Source organism: Gallinula chloropus (assembly GCF_964237585.1).
Source record: "Gallinula chloropus genome assembly, chromosome: 17".
In the NCBI taxonomy this organism is placed as follows: domain Eukaryota; kingdom Metazoa; phylum Chordata; class Aves; order Gruiformes; family Rallidae; genus Gallinula; species Gallinula chloropus.
Window position 1 is genome coordinate 5415329 of NC_140102.1, and position 27024 is coordinate 5442352.

At 44.5% G+C, this 27024-nt stretch overlaps 1 protein-coding gene across 1 annotated transcript in view; it reads right to left on the reverse strand.

The window, feature by feature from the left end:
- Positions 1-26850, reverse strand: part of KDM2B (lysine demethylase 2B) — a gene marked incomplete at its 5' end in the record, with an annotated part of 115978 nt that extends 89128 nt beyond the window's left edge. The window contains 4 exons of the mRNA XM_084271930.1: positions 15128-15174; positions 21984-22062; positions 25352-25496; positions 26800-26850. Coding sequence (XP_084128056.1) covers positions 15128-15174; positions 21984-22062; positions 25352-25496; positions 26800-26850 — 322 coding nt within the window. The remainder of the gene's footprint in view (positions 1-15127; positions 15175-21983; positions 22063-25351; positions 25497-26799) is intronic.
- Positions 26851-27024: the final 174 nt, after the last annotated feature.

A 27024-nucleotide genomic window follows, 5' to 3' on the forward strand; every position in this document is an offset into this window, starting at 1 on the left:
TTGACTGGAGAAGCCTGTGCAGCATTAAGAGGCGTTGTTTCCTCTCCCATAGCAGATGTGAGTGGTGATGCTGGGGTTCACCCGAGGGGATTTTATAGCCTGAAGAAGAAATGTCTTCCTCCTCTACTGCTGCTCACTCATCAAGCACAAGTGAATCCCCAAAGGATTGCAAAGACACAAAATAAGCTAGTGCCATCTTTGACAAGAGGAACAGACAAAAGCAAGGAGGAGAGGGAAGAATTGGTTGCAGAGATGTCAGCTGGAAAATCAGATCAGTCAGGGAGAGCTACTTGAGAACTACACTTCATTTGAAACCTTAAAAATAATCAAGTTACTCCAGCTCACATATTAGTAAAATTCATAGCAAAATTTAGGGGGAATAGCATCTATAATATCTGTTCCTGTTATTTAGAGGTCTAGTGACCAAGATGCTCTAAAGGTTTTAACAGATTAAGTCCTACAACATTGCTATATGCTGCTATATACATATATACATATATTTTAGCATAGAAACAAACACCTGGAAGAAAAATGAGTGTCCCTGCCTCCCACTGCCCACCTGGTACGAGTTGGATCAGTACAGAGGTTTGCTCCTCTATTCTGGGCTTCTTGGGAAACTAACTTTGAGAGCAACAGGGGGTGGACCTTGTCCTGTAGTCAGAAACCACACTTCATAAACACAGGTTACAATGGCACCTTCCCTGCATCAGCAAACACTTTCACAAGTTACAGCTCCACCAAGTCCACCCCGAGGCTTCAGGAGTGATGGGCTCCAGCTCCAACGACACTCAGCAAAGATCTACCCTGCAGAATTTGCACCCCACACTTTGCTTGGCTTACAGGGGAGGCTCCCTGTAGTGATTTGCCAAAGAACAACAAATGGGAAATTCTGGGACTGGGACTATAACCTCTGGGGTCCAAGAGTTGCCTTTTCCCATTTCTAATTAGGTGAAGTGCTGCCTTCCCCTGCCTCCACCTCACACAGGCTACCGGACTCCAAAACAGCCCATCCTTTTCCCTGACATGGATTTAGTGTTGGTACAAGGAGCTGTGGAAGGAAGAGGTGGTCCATAAGCAAAGCAAACGGAACCACACAGCAGAGTATGAGAAATGCACAGGAGACAAAATCACACCAGTGTTTTCCAGGCTGCTGTCCCTTCCCCAGCGCACCACCGGCAGGAAAAGGTGCGACTCCCTCACCACAGAGGGAACCTGACATATCCTTTCTGTAAGAATGCTTAGCAAGCCTGTCCATTAAGAGGATAAAGCTACCTTGGGGAAGTATTTTAACCCTTTGTGACTGCATTAAGATCTGTGCCCAAGGTACCAAATAGTGCCTATGCCCAGAAACCAACCTCAGACCCAAGGGACAGGCCTGCCAGGACTTTCTAATCTTTATGCTTCTTACTGGGGAAAAAATAAAATCCTTGGTTTTAAAGAAGGATTTTTGGCTGAAAGATTTTCCTACAGTGCTGTAGGAAGTCTGCTAGCATCACTAGCACATTAATTGTACCTAAAGACTGAGGCTTTGACTTGCATCCCGGTTATCCCTCTGGAGCTCCCGGAGCCGGAAAGCACATATTCTTCTGCTGCCCAAAGGAGATTATTGCTATATCCCACACCAGCCAGGAGGGAATGGGAGCAGAAAGCCCTTGCTGCAGCTGCTCACCACATCCCCTGCGTTTCAGAGCCAGGGTGAGAACCAGGTCGGCTGAGAGCCGTCCCAGGACCATCGCTCCTAATGCCACCAGAGGGCACAGAAGAACAAAGGGACGGGAGGCCAGCTCCGACACTTGCACACTTCTCACCCCCACGCTTCCCAGGTAGTTTTCTCACCCAGCATCTTCCCCGGCACAGCCTGTTCCACCACAAAACAAGTGTCCCCAAGCCATCCAGCTCCCCCTTCGCCTTTCCTCCACACATCCCCCCCTCCCCAGTTCACCCCCACACTGCCACACCGGCTGCAGAGCAGGAGCCTCTTCCGTGGGGTTAAATTATTTCCTTCTTACAGAGATGTAAAACTCCCTGACACTGTATCTTCCTCCTCTTCAGTGTCTGCAGCTTTATCATTTGGTATAAACCTGCCAGACTGCAGTAACCCATGTTATTAGGTTTTTTCACGCAACAAAAGGTAAGGTATTTAGAGCATGTCCACAGGAAGAGCTTAAGGCAGTGAAAAGTCTTAAGCCTCAATGCCATGGGGCAAAGACTAAAGGAGGAGGCTCAGGGCAAATAATGTGTTTCAGTGGCATTAAATAGACTCAGTTCGTATCTTTACATCCACCCAAAACATGAACTGCAATTTTCAGTGACTCTCTGAAACTTCAGCTGGTGAAAACCACATGGGGGGGAAAACCATAAATCCATATACAAACAAGGATTTTACTTTTCAAAATGTTATACAACATCCAAAAGCATCAACCTACAGTATAAGCAGGCTCCAGGTAGCTGAAAAGACAGAGTTAGCACACAAAGAACAACTATGGAAAGTAAAATAATACAAGTTCTGAGGAAAAAGTGGGAAGGGATGTAACTGTTGAAAATCTTATGGTTTTTCTGCCAAATCTATTTCAGAACCATTGATTGTTTCCTTTAAAATGTCTCAGCATAACATATATTTAATAGTAACAGATAAAATATAGGAAAAAGGTTATGAAAATTAAGCAATTTCACGTTAATAGCCTTTTATAGCATCATTGTATTCTACATTATCAAGAGCACCTTTGCACCCTAAAGGAATTAAATGATTTTGGGAAGTGACACATTCATCTGGCAATAGCAGAGTTCCTTGTTTTCCTAAAGAGAAAGGAGCATGGCAGGGATCAGTGCAATTTATCCTTTCATTTTCAGGAAAGCTGCCTGTGCCACAGAACGACACCCCAACAAGGACAGGACAGTTTGGGGGGTTATGACCTTATTTACGTTGTAAATTCCAAGCCATAATTTCTGGTGATGTGGTCCACCAATAATACCAGTGGTGGAAAGAAGAGCAAGCTGAGCCCAGGGCAGCTGGCAACACATGCCAAAATCCAGCCACAACCCAGCATCCTGCTCGGAGGGATCCTGGAGAACCTCTCCTGCATCCAGGAGAGGTTTGGGGAGATGGCTGAGAGGATTCTAAAGCTCCTGGCTCCTCAAAGATCTCACATCTCCCCTGTCCCAGCTGTGCAGTGCTGACCTTTTCTTACTCACTCCCCCTCTGACTGCAACACAAGCAAATGGAGATCACCAATGATCAGGGAAATAGTCTCCTTTCTTCTGTTTTTCTGGTGATGGGGTGAGCCAGATCAGCTCACTGTGGGGTTAGGCATGAACCAAAGCTGGAGAAGGAACTCAGGATCAAGAACCAGAATGGCACAAACAGCCAGACTGGCTCTTCCCTTAGACTGCCTTTTCCTTAAATCTCACCATTATAATGGGAAACCCTTCCAGCCTTGATTTCCTTGGCAATTAGGAAATGGAAGACCACCGTTAATGACTATTCATGTTACCAATCAGCATGTGAATTAGGTCAGGCATGCTGCAGCTCTCCTCTGGTCTAGCCTCCTACTGAAAGGTGTCAAAGGATTGGCAACACCACCCCTGCATCCAGTATCCACCCTTTAAGGAGGACATCTTAAGATGGGTACAGCTGTGATTCCATCAGACTTTCAGAACATGCTGATATTATTACATATTTTTAGGTCAACACATTGACCTACTCTTGAAGGTCATTTTGGACTGAAGTAAATTATGACACTAAAGCAGAACAACAACCACAAAATCCTCAGGATTTTGGGTGCTATCCTCCAGAATAAGACAGTTGTTTTCCAGTTTGGATGAACTAAAGCAGAGGATGTTATTCTAAAATAGATCTTCTAGTTTGTTTTCCCACGTGGAAAATGCATTTCTACATCTGCTTATAGGCAGAGGCTTTGAGATGACTGTGACCACATCAACACATCGGTTCAGTTTCACTTTCATGTTTTGACATCATGGAAATACATTCTTTTGAGAGGTTTTAATTTTCATTATAACGTTCACTCAGAGCTGAGTTACTGCTCTTTATATCCGGACAAGAACATGACTGTTTTTAGCAAAACTGTCCCAGTTTAAGTGAGAAGAGTTTGACTGAGTTAGGCAAAGGACAAACTTAGAGCTCAAACAGGAAGCTCAGCTCTAAAAATAGAAATGGTTCTACTTCCAAAATGGCAAGTCAGCGGACATGCTAAACATAGGCAACTGTTTTAATACTTCATTTTTATTTCTAAGAGCCAGAAAAAGCATAAAGGAGGAGTATCAAATACCACCTTCTTGTTTATTTTACTGCACAGAAGCCCAAACAGTGACTGAAGGCTCACTCACCAGGCCCTCTTCTGACACACAGCTCCCCACTGGGAGCTCGTGTCAGAGCTGGCTACAGCCACCATGGTTCAGCCCAACATCCGGTAGTGCTGAGAGCCAAACCAGCATTAAAGATGGTTTTAAACTGGAAGGGGGGCAGATTTAGACTGGATATTAGGAAGGAATTCTTCACTATGAGGGTGGTGAGGCACTGGAACAGGCTGCACAGTGAGGTGGTGGATGGTCCCTCCCTGGCAGTGTTCAGTGCCAGGTTGGATGGGGCCTTGAGCAGCCTGGGCTGGTGAGAGGTGTCCCTGCCCATGGCAGGGGGTGGGACTTGATTATCTTTAAGGTTCCTTCCAGCCCTGACCATTCTATGACTCTATGACTCCTCCTCTCTGCAGGGGAGGAAGGCAGCATGAGTTTTCTGTCAACTTTCTGAAGCATCTCATCCCAAGAAAGAGCAAAGCCCATGCCAGCACAGAGGGAGGGCACAGGGGTGGGGAGAGAAGAGGACGCCAATTTAGACTTGCATAATTGCTATGGCAGAAACACAAGTTGTTACATCCAGTGGGCAGCGCAGGGGACAGACACACTATGCCAGGGCACATAAGAGGCAGCAGCTTACAGGACAGAACCATGGTCTGGCCCCAGAGCCCAGCTCTGGAATTAGAGGGACAAGTTTCGATTTCCAGTCTATCTGCATCAGCGGGCAAGTTTTAACCTCCCTCTGCCCTAGGTCCTGGTTTCAGGATACAAACTGTTCACCAATACTCAAGAAACTGATGAGGCTTAAATAATTTTTTTAAGCAGGGTCAGCTCCCTGCCTGCTTCACAGCACAGTTCCACAAACACCAGTGTGAGGGACGGGCACTCAGCACAGGGGCTGCTCTGGGAAATCACACAGTGACACTGAAACCCAGGCCCAGCGTCCCCTTCTGCTGCTACAGCTTGGAGCTTTCCTTCTTAAACAGTAAGCTAGTTGGGAGGCACAAAACCAGCACGTGTTATATGAAGCAATATCCTCAGAAAGTCTGCAATACACTGTTTTAGCAGAGAGATTTCCACTTCATACATGCACTGCTCCACCTTACTATTTATTGGTGGATGCTGAAGCCCCAAAGGGTTGCTTCAGAGCTGCTACAAACCACTTCAATTTTCAACAGATTCGGTAGAGCCCTCAGACTAAAAAAATCACTAATGTAAACTTCACATGAAAAAAAAAGTCCATTCAGAAACTCTGAAATCTAGTTTCTGATTTTAATTCTGCCCAGGAGAGAACACAGTGCAGCTCCACAACTCCACAACTCTTCCTAGCCCTGAGCAAACAGTGAGCAGAGAGGGGAACAGTTCAGAAATCACATTACCTTCTCTGATCAACAAGGATGACTGCTGGTGTCCCACAAAGAGCTAACAGTTATCCCATGGATAAACAAAAACCCACCTGTCAAGTCCTACTGGTCCTGCTTACACAGCAATGTTGACCTCTCTACCATTGGTTGGTAAGAGTATGCTAAGAGCACTTGCTCAAGTCTGGAAGGATTTATCCATGCTTCTTCACAAGCTACTGTGAGATTTTTTGTTCTGTACAATACAGTAGCCTCATCAAAGAAAGAGGGATACAAAGAAATCAGGAGAGGTGGCTCAAAGGAATAGAAAGAGAAAAAAGGGAAAGGACGAGCCAGTGCTGTACCTGGGAAAGAGAAACCTGCTCCACAGAATCAGAATGAATCACTTCAGTAGAACAGTGCTTTTAATGTTGTGGGGTTTTTATTGTCCAGGACTGCTCTTTGTAGCTCTCACATTTTAAAAGAAATGCAACAGCTAGAAGTCTGGCCAGCTGCACCGACAGTACTTACAAACCCCTTTGCTGATAGCCCATCGCTTCGACTCCAGCCTAGCTCAGAGTCTGCACTGGGAAGTCACCTCCTCCAGCGGTAGCGTTTATGGGCTGATTTTAGCTGAGGTCTGACTTAGCAGATTTCCCAGTTACAGAGAAGCTGTGGAACATGAAGCATGTTGGCAGTCCCAACAGTGTGACTGTGAGGACATTTGGAACTTGATTTTAAAAACAAAGTGGTTTTTAAATCAGAGATTTTAAACCGAGTTTTGGCCTCCAAACAGTACGATGGAGGGAGGGCTTTGTTTCTAGAAAGACTGCTTCTCCAACACATGTAGCTGCAATGCTGCAAATAGCCTTGTAACACGTGAGACAGACCACTGGCCTTGACACACGCTGCCAGGCCTTCCCATTTTCCCTCTTGAAACAGTTTGTAGCCATTCACATAACTCAGCTCCCTTAAAGCAAGGGGCTTGCTCTGGGAATGGCACTGACACGCAATTATTTTACAGTCACTTGTGAAGAACACCCAAGCTCAGCCTCCTCCTGCAAAGAGCCATCCTTATCTCCTGTCTTCAAAGTGCTCTTGGGTCCCCCTGCTCCTGTCAGCTATCGCAGAGATGCACTGCATCTTGTGGATCTGAATCCCTTTATGACTGTAGGGTGAGACTTGGAGGATTCAGAGACTGAGGCACTCTCAGTCTGAATCCTCACAGGATGAAGGGCATGTTCACAAGTTAGTTTTTATAAAAGTACAGACACATTGGCCTTCCAAACCACGAGGACAACAAGGATGCTTTCATTAACTCTGTTTTGGTTACCAGTCCAACAATCCCACTTAGATGAAAAGGAAAAAAAAGCAGAACCCAGCCAGCAAACCAGGCACAGATCACACCATGGGGCACAAAACCCCAAAAGAAACCGTGAGCAACAAGAGGAGAAGTCTTACAATGAGTGGAAATATTTCATCCAAGCACCTCCCCTCCCATGAGATCAGCACTGACTCCTCTCCCCTATGAGGGCCTGGCCCACTGGGTTTTACAAAATGCATTATGTGGACACGAGGATTGGAGCAGAGGCCTCACTGCCATCTCCTCACCTCTCCACACAAGACTCCTGGAGACAGAGCAGCTAACGACTCCTGACTCAGCTCCTCTGCCCCTCCAAACGTGGCACTCCCATTCACAGGACAAATCCCTGTGCAGAGGGAGAGCCATACATCTTAATCAAGACATATATGCGAGTCTGAGGGCAGACTTTTGCACTTCCTTTGAACAGCCTGTTTAATTTTGGGAAGCACTTCTTACAACAAAGTTTCCCTAATGAGCCTCCCTCCTCACTCCTCCGGGTCTCCAATTTCACAACTTCCTTGAAACAAATGGAGCGTTGCTCTATAGAAACAGCAACACTAGGTCCCTATTCAGCAGAAATGATGGAAAGTTTTCTGAACTGCAGTGTGTGGCTGCTTTGTCCTTCTTTTGTATCTGCACAGCTAATTTTCTTTCACAGGATGGAGAACTGTACATTGATTAAGACAAAATTTCCCCTACTTGCCTGCAGACCACACTACGAGCCTCTCCACTTGCTTTGTAGTTCGATGTGAATTCAACCATGATACAATTTTCAGAGCAGTTGGAGAGGGGGAGCAAACACGCAGGAGGAATGAACCAAGAAAAAATTTAAAAATCACTAGGAAGTAGTTACTCAGAGACAGTTCCCTGGTTTGCTTTCAGCTTTTTTGAGTAGCTACTAACAAGAAGCTGAACGCATTTGCACAGCGAACTCAGGAACTATTGTGCTGCCACACCAGAAGAAACGTATGCTAATGTGAAAGGAATGTTTTACAGGGTCTCTGCACTCCCTCCTGCCTTTGCCCACCTGATCTGCAGTCACCACCACCATGTTCTCCTCCATGGAGACATTATTTATGATTCTTGATGAGTACCAAATGAAATATATGTATGTATTCATCTATAAACGTGTGTCTAGTTTTTAGCATATATATATATATATATATAAAATCACATTTTATAAACCCTGAAGAATCATTACCTACAACGTTTGCATCTCCCTCCATTCCCCTTCCATTAACACCTACTTCCAGAAGTGAGGTTCTTGTCTTCCTGTGAAGTTCTTGCCATGCATATTCTCATTTTAGGCTTCTGGAGGCTACAGCAGCAAAGTATTTAACAGAACCAAAATGGTGAGATGAAAGACCCAGAGCCTCACATACCTTATGGCTGTTACATCCACTCAACAGGCACTAATCCTTTCTGTCCCAACTGAATTTAAATTATTTAAATCAGCCTGCTTGCATTAACTGGTAATGGAACTTGTTCAGCCCCATCTCAGTGCCCTGCCCAGAAGAGGCCAGGGCTCACCACATTACGTACATCATTTAGAGTTAACAGGAAGAATCAAATCAGAGACTCCCTAAAATCAGCTTCTAGCACTGCACTGAGCAGACACTAGAGCAGGTCATTTCACCTTTCAGCCCAGTCTCCACCCAAGAATGACAGGCTCTTTACTGTGCACCGTTACACCGTGGAATTGTAGTTACTCCTACAACAAGCCCAACTCTGCGATGCCAAATGCCAGACCCTGCTTAGGTGTCTCCGCTGTGGAAAAAAAAACCCTTAACAGCCAGTGAAATTCTGTTAAAGAAAGCTCAGCTGCTCATTTCAGTGAAGTCTGTAACATCTTATTTACTCAGTGAATAAACCAGGAGCGGATGTATGACAGAGCACAGCATCTCCACCCGAACTGGTACGTGTCAGCAGCACAGGGGAAGGCCAACCTACGCTCGCAGGGCCAAACCCCCCTATTTGTCTTGCAAACATCTGGGATTTAATGATATCATTTATTCTATTATCTTTCTCCACTGACACCATGATTATAAACTCATAGTTGAGGCAGAGACCTTAACACGTATTTCTCTAAACACTCAATTTGCAGCTGAATTTTTTGGCTCAGCTCCTGTTCCGTTGGTGTTTCTAATGAGAAGGCAAAACCCAGCAGTAATCAGGTACATCTTCAGCTACTCCCACAGCAAAGAAAGCAATGGGATATGTAAAGTGTGGGTTTCCCTTTCAGCCTTTGTCTTGGGAGATAAAAGCTTGCGGTCAGGTCTTTAAAGATTTGATGGAATCACAGAAATCAAATATTGAAATGATCTATTAGGTCCCATCGCGTGCATCATGCCCCTGGGCCAGATGAAGGCTGCTCTCTACAATAGCTTTCAGAGCTTTGTCACGTTTTTACTGCTTTGCTGCTTTCAACTTTACTTGGCTTCTTTACACAAGATGAAAACACTAAAACCTTTCACCACAGTTTGTGAAAGCAGCAACTAAACGAAGGGAACCAACCGTTTTCGATCCACATAAGCATTATGGCCAGCATTATGGCCCAGTCCAGCACACAGCATCAGATTTTAATCAGAACATCCATGACTGATGATACATTCTGCAATCCTCCTACACTTATTTTATGTCTATAAATAAAACACGAGTGAGTTAGTTAAGTAAAATCGATCAGTGAATTAGTGTCAGTCGTTAGACCACCCCATGAATAGTATAAGTCCTGTATGTGCACTGTTCCCACTGATACAATGCCCAGCTGGGCACGGTGAATTCCATACAACAATGCTGCTGATCCTACAGAAGTGACCGCTGTGGTCACAACTTTAACCTCTTCAGCCCAGGGATCACAATAACCCGAAGTCTCTTTTCTTTCTTACAATCCTCAGCATGTTTTGAAATCGCCCCTTTTGCCACTAGCCAGGATTGTGGGTCTGACTTTGGGAGCACGTACCACACACACACACACGGACACACAAAGCTACACCAGCCCATTGGGAGAGGAGGCAATCATAGAGTCACAGACTGATCTGGGTCGGAAGGGATCCCAAGGATCATAGAGTTCCAACCCCCCTGCCACAGGCAGGGCCACCAACCTCCAGGCCTGGAGCTACACAAGGTTGCCCAGGGCCCCATCCAACCTGGCCTTGAACACCTCCAGGAATGGTGCATCCACCCCTTCTCTGAGCAGCCTGTTCCAGCCCCTCACCACTCTTCTATAAAAAAACTTCCCCCTAATATCTAATTTAAACCTTCTTTCCATTAGCTTTAATCCATTCCCCCTTGTCCTGCCATTATCTACCCTTTTAAAAAGTTGATTCCCCTCCTGTTTATAATGCCCACTGCAGTCCTGGCACCACCACTTTGGCTTATTTAGTGGTTTGTTTAGTTTGGTTAGGTGTGAGTGTAAAAGCTGGGACTCTGTGGCAGTGGGTCGCCAGCCCGTAGCACACAGACTGAAGAGAGGTCTGTGAAAAATAGAAAGGAAAAGCAAAGACATCCTGAGTAGCTGTTACTGCTTGGATAGAGACACCGTGCTTGTGCAGGGACTCCACACCTACCCAGGGAGTTCCTGGGCACATTGTGACAACCCAGGAAGACAAAGGCAGCGCAGACATCAATTACAAGTCAAAGGGCAAGACACTGCAGATGCCACAGAAAAGCAGATACCCTTTTAAATTCAATCAGTGCTGACCCAAGCAAGCCACTTAAAGAAAAAAAAACTAATCAAAGAGCTGGAACTGATGCACACATTCATGAAGGCTTCCTCTTTCTCTCTCCTCTTCCAAAACTACTCTGTGCTCTCTTCTTCAGATTGTATGATGTCCATGAAAACTAATATAAAGACAAAAGTCAAAGAAATGAAAAAAAATGTAATGCCTTGGTTTTCTGGCATCAAAAGGTAAAACTTCACTGCTTCTGAATTCAGGAGCAGTGAAGGCTAGAGATGGTCACCAGCGACCACAGAAGCTGAGGCTTTCAAACTGCTCATACCTTGCTCAGTCCTAGGTTAACCCTGGCAAGTGTACTCCATTAGTGTAATGAGCAGAAAACGTTCACAAGGTGTATGTGTTCAGAAATTCAAGAAGACACATCTGTGAAAACAAACATTTTCTTTCCTGCCCATCTCTGACAGCCATTTCTCCATGCTATGGCCCAGAAACACCACTGGTGGAAGAAGCCAGCACAAAAGGCCTACAAAACATAAATCATTCTGTACAGGTGCCTCTTCTGGGCATTAGCAATGTGTCACTCAGAACCACACAGCCTGAGGAAAACTCAGTGACAGCTGTTCTGCAGTCCCAACACTTACCTGTTACTCCCTGCAATCAGCTCTTTAGCCTACTTGACCTCCCCTTTTTTGGGGGGTGGAGGGGACACAGGCATAAAGACACTTCTGGAACATTTCCAGAGAGCTTTGTGACTTTGCATTTATAGGATTAGCAGCCAGGCAAACCCAGCAGTGCCTGAGAGTCTCACCAGTAGCCCTGTCTGGGAGTATGCTCCAGATACACTGTTTACCAGCTGGAAGATCAACTCTAGTTACAGAGGAGAAGGGACAACCTCCGTTAAGGGCTCCCAGGAGGTCACAGAGTTTAAAGCAAGGGAGGAGGAGAACACGAAAGGAAGAAAAAAAGGACATAAATTAAGATACTGTGCAAATCTAAACCCAACAATTGCAAATGTGCAAAAAGTTCTGGAATAAAACAAAGTCCCAGTACTTAACTGCTGTGTACTTGGTTTTTTTAGTAGTCCATATGCATACACTAACACCACCAACACACCAGAACAGCATGCCAAGAGTGAAAAATAAGGAGCCTGAAGAAACAGCACTTAGCAAACTTCTAGTACAGATGTGGCAGATGTTTAAGAGGACGTTAAGAGGGCCAGTGACCCTCTTAGTCAAATTTTCAACCAACTTACGAAGAGATGACAGTGACATTCTGTCCTGCAGAGTTAGCAATCAAAGCCACCTTAGACAAGGGAATGACAAAGCTTAATAGTTATTAAATTACCACAGGTTTTTCTTCTTTCACGAGTTGTCTCTAGTTCCTAAGCTGGCCAGCAATTCCTCTCCTCTTCTCCATTTGTGTTCTTGGCTCACAGCCATTTCAGAGATCAGACAAATTCCAACTGCTGAAATTAATCCAGTGTCTCAGGTTTAAAGACTATCCGGGATCTCTTTCATATGGGGGTAGGAGACTAGTTACAACCAGTACTGCAAGCACGGAGTTTAAAGGGTTTGTTCTTTAAAGTGAAGCTGCTGCATGGGAAGAGTGGCTCATCCACACACGTTACACATAGGTGCACACTCACACAGGCTAACGTGCAAGCACATACAGAGTAGGTCACAAACATCACCAAACCAGCAAACTCAGTGACAGCTGGTATCTGGAGTGTTAAACAATGAAAGCAAAACAAAGAGATCCAACAAGCAACAGCAGTGTTTCTTTGGAATTCTGGCAAAACACTAAAAATCCCCAGATATCTGAGCCAAAGTAACCACAAACAATGATCAAAACCCCACCTTTTTCCTTCTTTTTTATTATTATTGCCATTGTCATTTAAATTTAAAAAGCCAGGCTACCTTTTGCTATTTCCTTGTGATGAAGAGGTACCCAAACATGGAGATGATACGACTATCACGTTAAAAACAGACAGAAAGATTTCAGAATCATTTCAGACCAAAGACTCAGAAACTTCCTACGGAATTTATGTGCTTTGGAAAAGCACCATCTCTTTCAAATGTTCTACACCAACTGCGTTTCCCCTGATTTGAGGAAGAAAAGAGAACAAATGATAGGTTTGAATAGCACCAGCATACTGTAACGATGAGCACTTAAAAACCCAACAAGTTTACATGGAACACAACATTTTCCAAGCGATATTCTCTCTCTGTCGACTCCCACACACATTCAGTGGGGAGAGTTATGATGATTCCATATCACATTTGCAAAGCATCACTCCCCTCCCAGGTTTGGCAAGGCACTAAGTAAGTTTTGCAAACACTGCACTGGAGAAAGGCAGATACCTGGAGGTTCAGGAAGACCTGGTCTGGTAAAAAATGCAGGGACAATCAAGGAGGTATTAATAAACCAAGAGTTTTCATCTGCTTTGTTTGAACATTAGATTGTGAGCATAATATAGTTAGAATAAATTATAAGCAATGATACACAACATGAAGGAGCCCAAATTCCACAGTGACCAAAACGATTTGCCATAAGAACCATGATTTTCCAGGTGCAACTTCCAGGCCATTTCCCAAAATGTTTTAGACCTTCTGAATCAAAGTTTCCACCTGCGATGCCAGAAGTCATCAACCTTATTAAAAAAAGACAGCAGGTGACAATGTCCTGGACCAAATGACAGGCTCCATACGATGGCTCCAAAGGGAGTTTGCTCCAACACAATAAAGACGAGACCCGCGACGTGCGGTATCTGACCTCGAGCGCAGACATGGGATTGCTACACCAGCTGTGAGAAACAGCACCCTTTTACATTGAAGTTAATCTCCCAGTTAAAGGTGATTGTTATTTCTGCTCCATTGTTTTATAAATCTATTTTTATTTCTAAATATCCTTTGCTGGACATGGACACAGGAATCTCCACCCCCCTGATACTTCAAGGGACATCAATCTCAGGGAAATGCAAATCCCACACTTTGACTGTTACACAGGAAAAACAATGCTGTTACACAACACTACACTGTTCCAAAACATCTCCAAGTCAGACCCTCAACTTCAGGAGCTTTGGTGAAAAAGGCATTTTATCAGCTCTGGAACAAATTCCCAGAAAATTGTTTAGAGTCCAGCTAATGACAAGGCTCATGCAGAAGGCTCCCCCACAGCAAAGAGTCGTGCTCCGTACCCACAAACCTCTACAAGTGGTATTTAGGAAATCTATAAAATGCAGAACTTCCAAATACCCTCATATTATTTCCTAATTTAACTGCAGATTGTCCCAGCCAAATGCTACCAGTTAGCACTCCCCACACCACTTCTCTAACCTTTTCTGCCAAAGTGGTTTGAGGCTACTTTTTTTAAGGCCTTATAAACGGTCATAAATTAAGCAACATTGTTCTGTTTGTGAAGGAAGGTTATCAGAGATAACCCCTCTCTCACAGATAACCCTTACTGAACAGAATTGAGGCACAAGTTCCTCTCCCTTGTTTTTCTTACCTACATCTTTTCCAGACTTGACATTCGTATTGATTATTAAACCCAAGAGTAATTTCCAAAAATTCTTCTTTCATCACGCAGCAATCTGGCTAATTTAAAAGATTAACTCCTGCCATGGCACAGGTAAATAAACCCAGTAAACTCTAAAAGAGTGCAGTGAAATGCCTCCATGAAGGACTGCAACTAACACATCCAGAGCTCAGCTAGCTCCACAGTGACGACTTCACAGCACCCAGTATCACCGCTCAGTAACAATTTCAGATAAACGATACATAACACATCCATCTTCAGCAGATTTCAAAGGAACACACAGTATAATCTCCTACTCAAAATGTAGCTTTTCTTAGAGGTTGAGAAAAGAAAAAAAGTCTCTATTGCAGAAATTGCTAGGAAACATTTGATGATTGCAGTCACCACTTCTCTGGTTTGTGTCTTATCAAAAAGACAGGCAGCTCGCAGAGCTTTGTGCTCAGTCTCTCTTAGCAACCTCTCCTCAAAGCACTGACCTGGCCTGGCACTGATAAAGGCTGTGGGGAGAGCACAGGCAAAAGGTGATACAGCTCCAATCATACCTTTGACAGACACATGCTCTACAGCAGATTAAAAAAATAAAATAAATAAAATAAAATAGGAACTCAGTCAATAGAGCTGCTGCTTTCCAGGATCACAAAAGTGTATGTAGGACACCTGTTAAGAGCAAAAGCATTCACTCTCTTTCAAATGGCCAATTATCCAGCATGAGATCAGAGTCCAGTCAGCACAACTGCTAATTAGGGTTCTCCCAAGCCTTTTTAATTTACAAATTGCTTCTCCATGCCTTCTCCCAGATTCTGAGAGTTATCACAAATGTCTACAAACACAACTGGACAAGTATTTCAAAGCAATTTTGTTCTGTATAGAGTTAATCCAGTGCATTCAAAATAACTTACCCACTAATAGCTTCACATCTCTGACGGTGAAATCCGGGTCAGGCATTCTATAATTAGCAAAGAAAGCAACATTAAATACCATGAAGATCAGTATGGGTACACTTTCGTTACCATAATAAAAGAGAAATAAATGTATAGTGCTCTTTGTCCATAATGCAGTAGGTGGAATGGAGCAAGGCTGCTCTGAGGTGTGGACAGTGCAAGTTTTAATGACATACATAACATCTCTGCATTGGCAAGTGTACAAAAGTTTCTCTACTCATAATAAAAGAGGAGAAGAGGCGTCTTTTCAAGCACTCTATAGCAGCACTGGAGTGGGATGGAAGGAGTTGGGGGTGATTTTAATAAAATTCTAAACCTTTCCAGCTCCTTCCTGCTGGAAACTCCCAGCACATTGCAACTGGTGGTGCCTCACCGATATTCCCCCTGTGCGAGCGTTGCTGCATCTGCCAGTGGATACAAACTGAGGCACAGAGCAGTAAACCAATCTGTTTTAACACTGCATCATCACTGGTTGGATTCACTGCTTGGAAATAAAATGCTAGAAGTAATTCATTAAAGCCCCTTCATGTTCATGACTATTCCAAACCTCCTTTCCCAGCAGAAGACAAACTGGCTGTATTTGGTAGGTAGGAAGACTGTTGATTCAATTTGGGCTAATTCAGAGCTAAATTAAATGGTAGCATAATTAGTTCACTGATGTTGATTCATTTGTAAGATTGATTCTAACACAGGCAAAGTTTTAGAGTTTAATGGAATTAGACAATAACCTAGTATGTCAGGTGAGTGAGTTTTCCATGTCAGGTAGAAAGTGAAACTCTGCAACATACAGACTGGGTGGAAAAAGGAAGTAACAGCAGGGGTATTATGAAGCTGACTGACTTCATCTTAATGATAATATTTCATATCACATAAAAACTGACTTAAAGAAGTGCAGTGAAAAACAGCCCTGTGGGAAGATCCAGCACAGTGCTCTGTGCCTCTTCTATGGCCCTGGGTGGAAAAGAAACAACTTGCTCCTGGTCTTAAAGGACTTCTGGCACAATTCAGTTTGAAATCAGAACTGTGGAGCCCACAGGCAAACTTTTAGAGCAGCAGTTTTTACCTTTCAGTGTTTTCTTAACAGTAAAGTTAAAAAAATACATTTACTGACACTATATTTGAGGTATATTCCTCTTGCTATGGTGGGATGCAGAGGCTGGACAGTATCTTTTGTTAGGTCTCTGCCAACTCTCACATCTTTGCATTTAGCTGTGAGGGCCCCACAGCTTTGGAATTCACTCCCTCGCTGGAATAAAACAGCCTGAATCTACTGACCTTCAGGGTTCATTCAGAGCTCATCTTTTTTTCCCAAGCACTAGAAAGTCAGAAGTAGGGGAAGGAGGAACTATTTGCAATCAACAGGAACATGCAGGGCTTAGCTGCAAATGCCACAGCTTGCCAGTATTTTATGTCAGACACGTAGAACAATTAGATGGATAAACTTTTTCACATTTGTATAAATCAATATAAAAATCAACAACCAAGATAGAGAACAACCCCAACCCAGATGCATACAAGGAAATCCAGCCTTTCCAAGAGCTCCAGCAGCAGCTGACAATAAACATTACTCAAACTGGAAGAATACAATCCTCCATAACAAAGAAATTCCATCTTTAGCTCTTTGGAGAGCACACCTGGCATATCCTTAGCTTCTTCTCTGCGATCTGGGGATGTGTGCTGCCTTAGAGAAAGGGTATGCCAAGGGAAGGATTTCAGGCTTGTACTTGAAACCTCCTCCTGTGTTCAAGAACCTGAGTTGTAGTTGGGTTGCCTTATGAGGTCCAGCTTTCATCCAAACCCATTCTGCTGGCTGCTGAGATCATAAATGACTGTACTGCTTCACCTCCAGCCCTACACAGTGTAACTGCCACACTCACAATCATACAATCAGTCCTACAGCATTATGATGGCCAAAAAAACCCCAAACCTGTTTTCTTGAATGTCACCAGTCCTAAACTAGTCAGGAAGTGTTGGTTCAGCTTCTTCTCTGTGTATAAATCCAGACTACAAACAATGCAACAACTGAGAAAATTTTTTTTTGCTGTTATGCAATTTTTAGGCAAATGCACCCTGCATAAAAACACCAAATTCCTCCAAAGATTGCATGTATCATAGAAATACTGGTGAAGAAATGTATAGCTGGGTGACTTTAGGACTAAAATATGACTGACTGCAGTTTTCAGCATTCTGTTGCCTACAAGTCATGTCTCACACAGAGAAGAAACACAAACACCTTAGTGTGCAAACTCCTATTGTAGTAAATGTTTAAAGATTTGCTAGAAAAGTCTCCTATTCAAGTCCTAATGAGGATGAGCTCTGGCTAGAATACATATCTGATTAACGAGACACAATGAAGATGTTGGATAAAAGAGACAATACCTCTCTAAACAGCATTCTCTCTCCAAGTCTCGGATGCCTGGAAAGAGTCAAATAACCCTCTGAGAAACCAGCTCCTCCTCTGCTAAGAAATCACAGGTGGGCCTTCCTGCTTCTAGCCATACAAGTAAGAGCTCACGCTGGTCAGAAACATACAGAAAAGTGATGCTCAGTATTTCACTATAGTCATTTTTCCTCATTCTTCTCATTCCCTGCTAATTCAGAGTACCTCCAAGCACAGTAACCATGCTGTTGGGCTATGCTTTGTACAACTGCCAAGCACAGATGTGCAAGCTGATGGCTTAAGCAGCAAACTCAAGTGGAAGCACAAACCATCAGTTACTGAGAACGTCAGAAATCTAAAAGTCATCTTTTATCACGGGTTTTACAGACCACTGCATCTCTAAAGTCACCCTACCTATACGGGGATGACCTGATCCACCCTACCATGATACAACCTCCTCTGGATGAGAAACAGGACTGCTAGAAAAGGCCCAGAGAAGCAGCATTTCCCCCAGAGCCTGAAGTAGAATGTAAAGTTCCCAGGTCTCATCAGCAAACTGCTTGGATCCAGAGATGAACATTCTGGTCTCACTCCAGGGATGGAAGATGGCAGACTGTGGCACTCATTATTTCAAGCATTAATTGTGAGGATTACAAGACTGGAGGTTCTCAGGGCACCAGATGAGTTAGGCAGGTGTCAGTACTATTTTGAACTTGCAACACAACATACACAGTGTTTATGTATCTCCACATCCACAAAACTCATAGACTGCATGCCAGCTACTTTTGATAGATACATGTAAGAAGTAGAAGTGTAAATAAAATTAAATCATGTTATCCTGCAGAGTGCCAAATAGGAAAGTTTGCTCATGCATTTCACTTCTGTCATTTAAAATCCACATAAACTGTTTCCAACCTTCTTTCACTCTGGTGACATTTAAGCCCAAGTGTATGCAATTCCTTTACAATATTATTTCAAACTAATAAGTCATGCTCATTTAAATATAAAATATTAGAATGTTGAATGTCCTGTAAGAGATTACTGATCTACAAATTCTAGCATTTTAATCCCCTAGAGCAATCAGTACTCTGTGATTCAAACACAAAAACATTTTACCCAACTAACTGTGAAATAAAGAATTCAACTGATTCCATGCAGGAACCATCCAAACCTCACGTATCCAAAAAACTGCTCTTACTTCTATCAGCATACTAACTCATCAAAAATGTCCTCCAAAACAAACAAAAAAAAGGATTCTGTATTTTTAATCTCTTCTCTGACAGTGAGTCCCAGCTAGAGTAAGAAGTTGCACGTGTGGATGGTTCACAAAAGGCCCTAGGAAGAAGGAAAGACGTCAGGATAGTGTTAGAATGATACCAGCAGTCAGCAGTGTACTGAAAAGCTGGCTGGTTGAGCCTGGCTGCTGAGACTATTTTAAGCTCTTCACAACAAACTGATACACAGGCAAAGCACTAGTGTGTGACTGTCAGGTAAGGGGCTCCCAAAACCTTTGGTGTGGATTAGCGTTCATTCCTCTCCCATCTCTTCACAATCCAGAATTCAGATGAGGCACAACTGCCAGAGCTGAACAACTCCAGCTGAAAAAAAAGGCAGCCTCCTGTCCTGCTGCTTCTTGGCTCCAGAGGCAAGTTCCTAAACTGCTACCTGACTGCTCTGATAACACCAAGAAAGGTACCATATGGTCGCCTTTGAGGCGTGATCATCTATATGTGGCTTCACACACCTAAGCATCTGAGGCCAGGCCTTTTTCTTCTGCCTCAGCAAAACCCAGAGGTCCTTCTATAACCTGGCCTATCCCCAAATGTGGTGTGTAACCACAGAAGGGGCGGACCAACGGCCGAAGCCCTCCCTTCTTCAGGGCCTTAACAAACATGACTGATGGTTTCAAGGAAGAATAGGAATGCTGACTGAATGCCTCTAAAGCCAGCACATCTTCAAGACAAACAGGACAATGCATGATACAAAAAATGAGATAACTCTTCACATGACCCAGATAGTTTGAGAAGTCTCTGAACCTCTGGATGAAGAAAAACTGAAGTCCACTCTCCAAAGGCAGCATCACACCAGGAAGCTTCAATGAAAGCACCCAACTAGCCAGAAGTGGAGTGTCCAGTGGCAGCTCTCCAGATTTCAGGCATAAGAACACATCTCCTCTGATGGAGCACTGGCTGAACAGGCACCACTGGCACAGCAGGAGCTGAAACATCTCCCCAGTTTTCTTCTACTACAGGGAATTTGGGAACTTCCTCGCACACAGGAGGATGATCTGGCTACTAGGAAGGTGCAGCTGTATATCTGGCTCCTAAACACAGAAGAGCTGATAGCTTATTCCAGAAGAAATTATTGAAGTTTTTTTCTCACTTGTCCATCAGAAGCAGCAACTTAAAACCAATGCATATAGAGAGAGCAGTTGCCTCAGACAATTTTCCTCCATTTTCCACAGTATGAATGTCCTTCAGTTGACTGCTCCAAGAAAAGCATTTCTTGAAGAAAGAAACCCAACAAAAAAGTAGCAACAACCTTCAGCAACAAAAAAACCCTCCTGCTGGGGAGCAGAGACACCAAAAGGAGGGTCAGAAAAACAGAGGCTCTAATGCAGCAGGAAAAGGAGGGAAAGTTCTTGTATTTGGAGGCTGTGAGGAAGTCAAGAACTGGGGTGCCAAGTTGGGTGAGGAGAAGGCAGAGCACAGCCCTTCAGAGGGCAGGAATTTCCTGCAATAAAGCTCCTGCTGAAGCAAAAGTGATCCAGCTTTAGGTGATGTTACATGCACACACAGAGTGTAAGGGTACATTCGGACAAGCGCTGTACAAGAGGCGTTGCTGGCTCTCTAGGAACAAGAGTGTCACCAGTGAACGCAGAATAAACGGGACTTTACGTGAAGGAAACTCAGCTGAGATGATAAACAGGAAAGTGATTCATCAGGGAAGAGGATACTATAGTTCTGTACTGTATCAGCTGAGATTAAGGAGGTGGCTGCTGCAGGGGAAGCGTAATTAAGCTGTGAACATAGAAGACTTGGCTGTTCAGGTTTTCATGTGGAGGTTACATGGGAGATTGTAGACTTCGGGAATATAAAAACCAGATGCTTCCAACCCTCTTCTGCACAAACTTTAAGGATCAGTACTTTCCACCTGAACACACCTTCTCTCAAATAATACAAAAGAAAAAGTTGGTTATATTTCTGTGACACCAAATAGGAACACAGAAGCTGGAAGAAGTGGCCAGCCTTTCCCCTCAATAGCTGGGTTTTCTGCCTGTATTCTAAAGCATGACTGGATACGTGCACGTTTTCATAATAAAATTAGGATACAATCTAGGAAAGGCTTTGAACAAACAAAGAGATGGTATCTTGGTGTCTGCATTTTTACATTTTAAGACATCCATGACTAACTGGAGAAATACCTGGGCTTAAAAACCAAAAGAAAAAATATCCTAGTACAGCACAATGGTACAACAACATAAATGTTACTGTAATTACTACTGAATACCTAATAAGCACTTCTTGTTTCAGAGTTCACCATGTAAAAATATTTTACCACACTGTGAGAGGCACCACAGCAGCTCCTATTTGTTCTCATGTGTTTGTGAAACGCCCCAAACACAGTTTCTTCTCTTTCTTTCCTTAAGTTATAGTGGGGTAGCTTGATTTTTTTTTTTAATTAAGTAATTGGGACTCCTCAATTCCCCAAATTTGAGGTGTTCCAGCTGAAACTTAGCAAAGTAATTATGCTTTCAGAAAATTAACCTTCTATCTTTCAGATACAATCAGTTACACAGCCCTAATTTCCAAAAGTATCAAAGAACATTTATCTAAACCACGGGTTGTGTGGCTGTTAAAGTATATCATTTTAATATTTCTCTCTTAGACACTGTCACTTTTACAAAGAAACTTGCAGGATTCTCTTATTAAAATACCAAAGCCTTTATGACTGGATATTAACAAAGCACAACCTCAAAAAGACTCTAATAATACCACATTTTAACTAGACCTTATTAAATATTTACAAAGCCATAACATTTTGAAGAGCTACAACTCTAATGGAAAATGACAGGCAGCATTAGACATTCCACCTGTAACAGAGAAAACAACTGAGCATTCAGAAGTGGAAGGGAGGTGGTTCTGTTGTACCAGCATGGATTTGATGCAAGAACCTGTGAATTTTATTCCTAACATTCATCGCTGAGCTATTTTTGAGTGTGTAGAACTGCTCTGTATGCACTTAACTTTTATGGACCTCATTATCTGCCTGTTTATAAGTGGAAAATAATCATTCCTCTTCTCAAGGGTGCTGACAGTCTTACTAATTGCAATACATTTTGAGAGCATCAAAAGAAATCCCGCATACAAGTGGCAAGCATAATGGTTATTTTATAAAAGCGTTTATTAATCATCAAGATTTGGTGTAACTTACTTAATTCCCAGTCCATCCTTATTTCTGAAGATAAGGGGAACTCGGAGAGCTTCTCTTTGCACATACTCAAAAGTAAAATCTGTTTGAATAATGAATAAGGAAAAACAAAAATCCCAAATCAATTACAATGGCATTGGCATCTCACATGACATTTTCTCAAAACTCTCCCCTTTTCTCACCAAAGAACTCCTCTATCACCTAAAGAAAATAATAAAGTGAATGCATATTTCAGGTCCAAACCGGAAACCGACTGACAGACAATGCTCTCCCAGCTGCTCTCTATTTTTCCTGTTCACTGATGCACACAAAATAGAATGCAGTCAGAGTTTGTCAATTAAGGTCGGGGTTAAAACACCCAGGCTGTAATGAAATACCATTTTAACAGTTAAAGAATGATCCTAACTAAATTACCACAAAACAGCCCACTACTTTTGGGCAAATGAGAAGTTTAAACTGTATGTTTGAGTTTACACAATATGCGTTTTAAGTTAGACATTTCTACTTAGAAAAGAAAACTCTTTTCTTGGAAGCATCACCTGGGTGTAGCTGAAAGCCCCGATTCTGCGAACACATGGCACTCTTATGTGAGGACTGCTACTACTTTCAACTTTATTCTTTAATTAATTAGAAATTTAACTGCAGGAGCTGAGACAGAAATCTTAACGCAGCTCCTGGCACTTAGGGAGATGGTTTTGTGGGGGAGTCACGGTGTAACAGGCAAGCAGCCAGAAAATTAACCATGGGTTTGTTATGTTAACGCTGAGCGGTATCACCTTGTTGCTTCACTCAGGATTACACAGAGCTGGCCTCTCCTGGGATTTCTGTATGCAGAGGTCTGACACAATAGCAGCGATTTTGGGACTAGAGAGGAAGTTACAAGGCAGGGATTTGGGTGAGCCATGCCTACAAAACCCCACGCTCCCTTTGGAGCCTTGTGCCACAGAGAGGAGGGGAATTCCTGCAGTGGCCCCGTAAAGTTCGGAGCTAATCCTTTCTTACAGGAAAAAGTGACTTTTGTAGAGCATCCGTAGGGTACTGTGACCAGGAAAACACTGCTTGCCTCTCCAGCACTACAAAACACACTACACACTGCCAGGTACACAATATGCTTACGTAGTACATTCAGGTACACACAAGTAGTTTAACTTCTCCAGGGTGCAGCCAGCAAGGTACGTGCTGCCTGGGAAAGCACAAGGAGGTTGGGCTGGCATCGGTGATGCTTGTCTGCTATAAACCCCCATGCTGAAGGCAACAGGGGAAAGAGGCTGAGCTCCCATGCCTAAAGATGTATTTCCCTCTAATTTTACAGCTTTTTTCCTGGCTGTATCCATTTAGCAATTAGGATAAGTAGGGATATAATATTCCTACTTAACATCACCAAATCAGAGCGCAGTAATTACCCAGTTACAAACCCCTTAAAATTAACAGAAACTTTATTGCTACTAGTCTCAACGTAAGTGTAATGAATAATCTCCAATTAAGGTTACTAAATAAATGCTTCTGTACTAGAGAAATCTTCATTTCTCATAGGCATTCCCATTAAAACTGTTTGGGCTTTAGGTAAGCAAATAAACCAACCACAGATTTTTTTTTCTTAAGGACACTCTCAGCCAAGACAAAAAGTCAACAAACATCAAGAGTAGTATCGGTGGGAGAAGCAGATATTTAGCTTAGCAGACTAGAGAGCAAATAGCTATGACAAAGTTCATTCAAGCCAAAAATCACACCACTGCCTTGTGGCATCTTGAGGAAAACCTCCAGCCTACATCCCTAGCAAAAAATAAAATAAAATAAAGAAAAAGAGTTACCATGAAAAATAAAAGACGGGTCATGGGAAAGAAAAATAAATAAAGATGTAGCTCAACCAACTCCATGTGTTCACATAAACTGACTTTTTCATCCTTACTAACCACTGACATTGTTTTGCCTCCTTCAATTCAACTCCTGGGTTTAAAGAAGAAAAAAAAAACCAATAGTAAAAAATAAAACCAGAGCAAATAGGAAGGCAAAACCCTTTCTTCCTAATGCCCCAACAAAGCATTTAAATCCCATGTGGGGTCGAACAAAGCAGACACAGACCACAACAAAATAACAAAAGGCACTCATTTATTTTCAAGTTCCCTAGAAAGGAGAAAAGCTGCCCAAAGATTTCAGAGCTGCTGAGCTAGGGAAGCTGCGGCTTACGTTAATAGTTAGCACGTAGCACTGGCATCCACTGGAGTAGTTGGAAGATGAGGGTAGAACGCAGTAATTTTCTGGGAAATTAATTAACATTTCCCAGTTAAAAAATAGGTGTTTGTGTTTTGTTTGGAGGAAGAGGGGTCAGGGTTGAGCTTATCTCCTAAACAAATACCTTCCTAAAGAAGATAGGTATTTAATTTCTCCACCACATTAACTTTTCTAAAAAGAGCTTAAAATGCTCATGCAAAACTAAGCCTGAGGGGAGAAAAGGAAATTTTCTAAACTAGATTAGCGGCTCCATAGCCAGAGCCATTTCAGGGGGATTACAGACAAAACTCCTCTTTCCTGAGGAAAACCGGCTTAGACAGGGAGTCCTCAACGAGGCCGGGTTTCGGTGATGGGCATCTGGGGCTGGGGATCCGTTTCGGCAATGCTGCGGTAAATAAAGGTGACTTCCAGCTCCCCCCGCCCGCTGGACTCCCGGGCAAACCTCTCCGGTCTCCCCTCCTGCCAGGCACCCGCGCTGCGGAGCTGGGCTGGCTGCCTTTGCTTACCGCTGCGTAATTTAAGTCACCTAAAGCAAACCGAGTAACTTCGGGGAACGGGGAGCGCTGTAATTTAATATATGATAGAAACACAAAGAAGTTATTGACTTTAAAAGTCTCCGGCCCGGGCGAACAGGCTCATCAATTGCATCCTTTTGCAAAAAGGGTCCTGGATTCCACAGGGGGCGAGTGGGGGGCAGGAATCACCTCCGGCTAAGTGGGGGCTGGGGTTTCTGCCTCTCCTTTGCCAGGACCTAATTCCTGACCATCTCGGTGCTGCGCTGAGGTCACTCCAGCCGAGCACGTAGGAGGTGGGAGGGAGCGCAAGTACTGCCCATTTATCACCGAGCACCGCGTCGGGGCAAGAGCCGCCCCTCCGGGTGTGTGTGTCGGGGGAGCGGGGGGAGAAGGAGGCAGCCCCCCGCTGCGGTGGGGACAGCAGGGCCCCGGTGAGGCGGCCGCCCCCCCTGCCTCCCCCCGCTGCTCGGCCCGGCGTCGTCACCGGATCCCCGGGCAGGGGGACGCGGGCGCGAAATACGAACCCAGGCGCGGAGCTACACGTGGAGGCTCCGGCGGAGGAGTGAGCCCGGGCTGGGCAGCCGTGACCTCCCGCCCCACATCCCCCCTTCCCCCGGCAGTTACCTTTCCCGTCCATGGCATGTACGAAATCCCCGTGATACGTTTTACTCTTTAACTTCTCTTCCAAATTGAAACTCCTGATGCTGACAATTTCCTCCACGTCCGAAAGGTCTTCGTTCTCATCGTACCGCTGCCTGCCAATCGACCGCTAAAAACAGAGAAAACAAACCCACAGCGTTCGGAAAAGAGGAAAAAAAACATAACCATGTATACATATAAAATAAATAAAGCCGGGGTCAGTGGGGAGGAGAGCGCGTGGGCTGTGGAGGACAATTTGATAAGCAGATTCAGGAGGGGGCCGGGGGGGGGGGGTGTGATAATTAAGAGGGGAAGGAAAACACAAAACCAACAAAACCTGAACCCGAACACGCTATAACACCGCTGCACGCACAACCTTTTCCATGCCGTGACACGGGACTAGACACGAATAACAGGTGCTTGGCTGCGGGAAAACTAAAACTCGGGCTGCTGGGCAGGACCAGGCGTCCGAAGCGAGCAGGAGACGGGCGTAACTTCCCCAAAATTCCCAAGCTACAGCACCGATGCGCTTCGCAACCCCCTAAAAAACCGCGAAGGGCGGCCGATGCTCGCCAGCAACCGGAGGATTTTTATTATCATCATTATTACTTTCGCACGTGAACCCAAGATAAATCCTCAGGGAAGGGAAAGGGGGGGGGGGGGGCGAATCGTTTAATCTGATGCCCAGCATCCAGGTTTCGGTATTTACATAATCCGAGTGTTTCCATAGTCACACCGGAAGCCGCGATTTAAAAAACAGATCGCTTTATGTAACGCCACGATGGATGGCAGCCCCCCTCCCCTCCCCGTCCCGCTCCGCCGCGGCGGGAGCTGCGCGCTTCTACAGCGCCGAAAGCGAGGGGGGTCCGCGAGCGAGGGGCAGGAACGAGTTAACCGCGGGGAGGTGTGTGCGTGGGGAGAGGGGTGGGGGGGTGTCAGCGGGGAACAGGCCCAGCGGAGGCCGGCGCCGTTCTCCCGGGGAAGTTACAAGGGGCGCGGAGCCGGGGCTGGAGGCGGCGGGGCCCCGCGGTGCTGCCCGGCCGCACGCCGCCGGCAGCGGGGGACAGCCGGCCGCGCACAAAGGTAGGTTTCCCCCGGTGGAAGAGGCGGAGGGGGGGGGACCCCGATGCACCGGCTGCTCTGCCCCTCGCCCGGCGGCTCTCTCCCCCGGCAGCCGGCCCTACACACGCGCGGTGGATCAGCACAAACCCCTACCCACAGGAAAAAAAAAAAAAAAAGAATTATATTATCGTCCCACCCTCTCCTTCCCCTCGGTTAAATTCCGCCCCCCCCTTTCCCCGCTGCCTAAGCTGCTCTTTTGCAAACTAAGTCGCTCCGCTGCCTACGTTTTACATGCATTCTCCCTTTGCAAACAATTAAGCAAAATCAATTAAAAGGCACAAATAGGAAATAGAGAGAAGCCAGCTACACACCAATCTTCTTCCAGAGTCTTTCTCTGCCTCCATTTTTTTTGAGAGTTTCATCACTTAATTGTCAACAGTTCCTGTCCTGCATTTTTGGCCCAAATGGGGAGGAGGAAAAACAAAAGCCATCCAGGTCTCTCTAAAGTTTTGCAATTTTGCACCAGCACTTTTTTTTTGGGGGGGGGGGAGAGAGGAGGGGAAGGGAAGGGGAGGGGGGCGGCGGCGGCGGCGCTG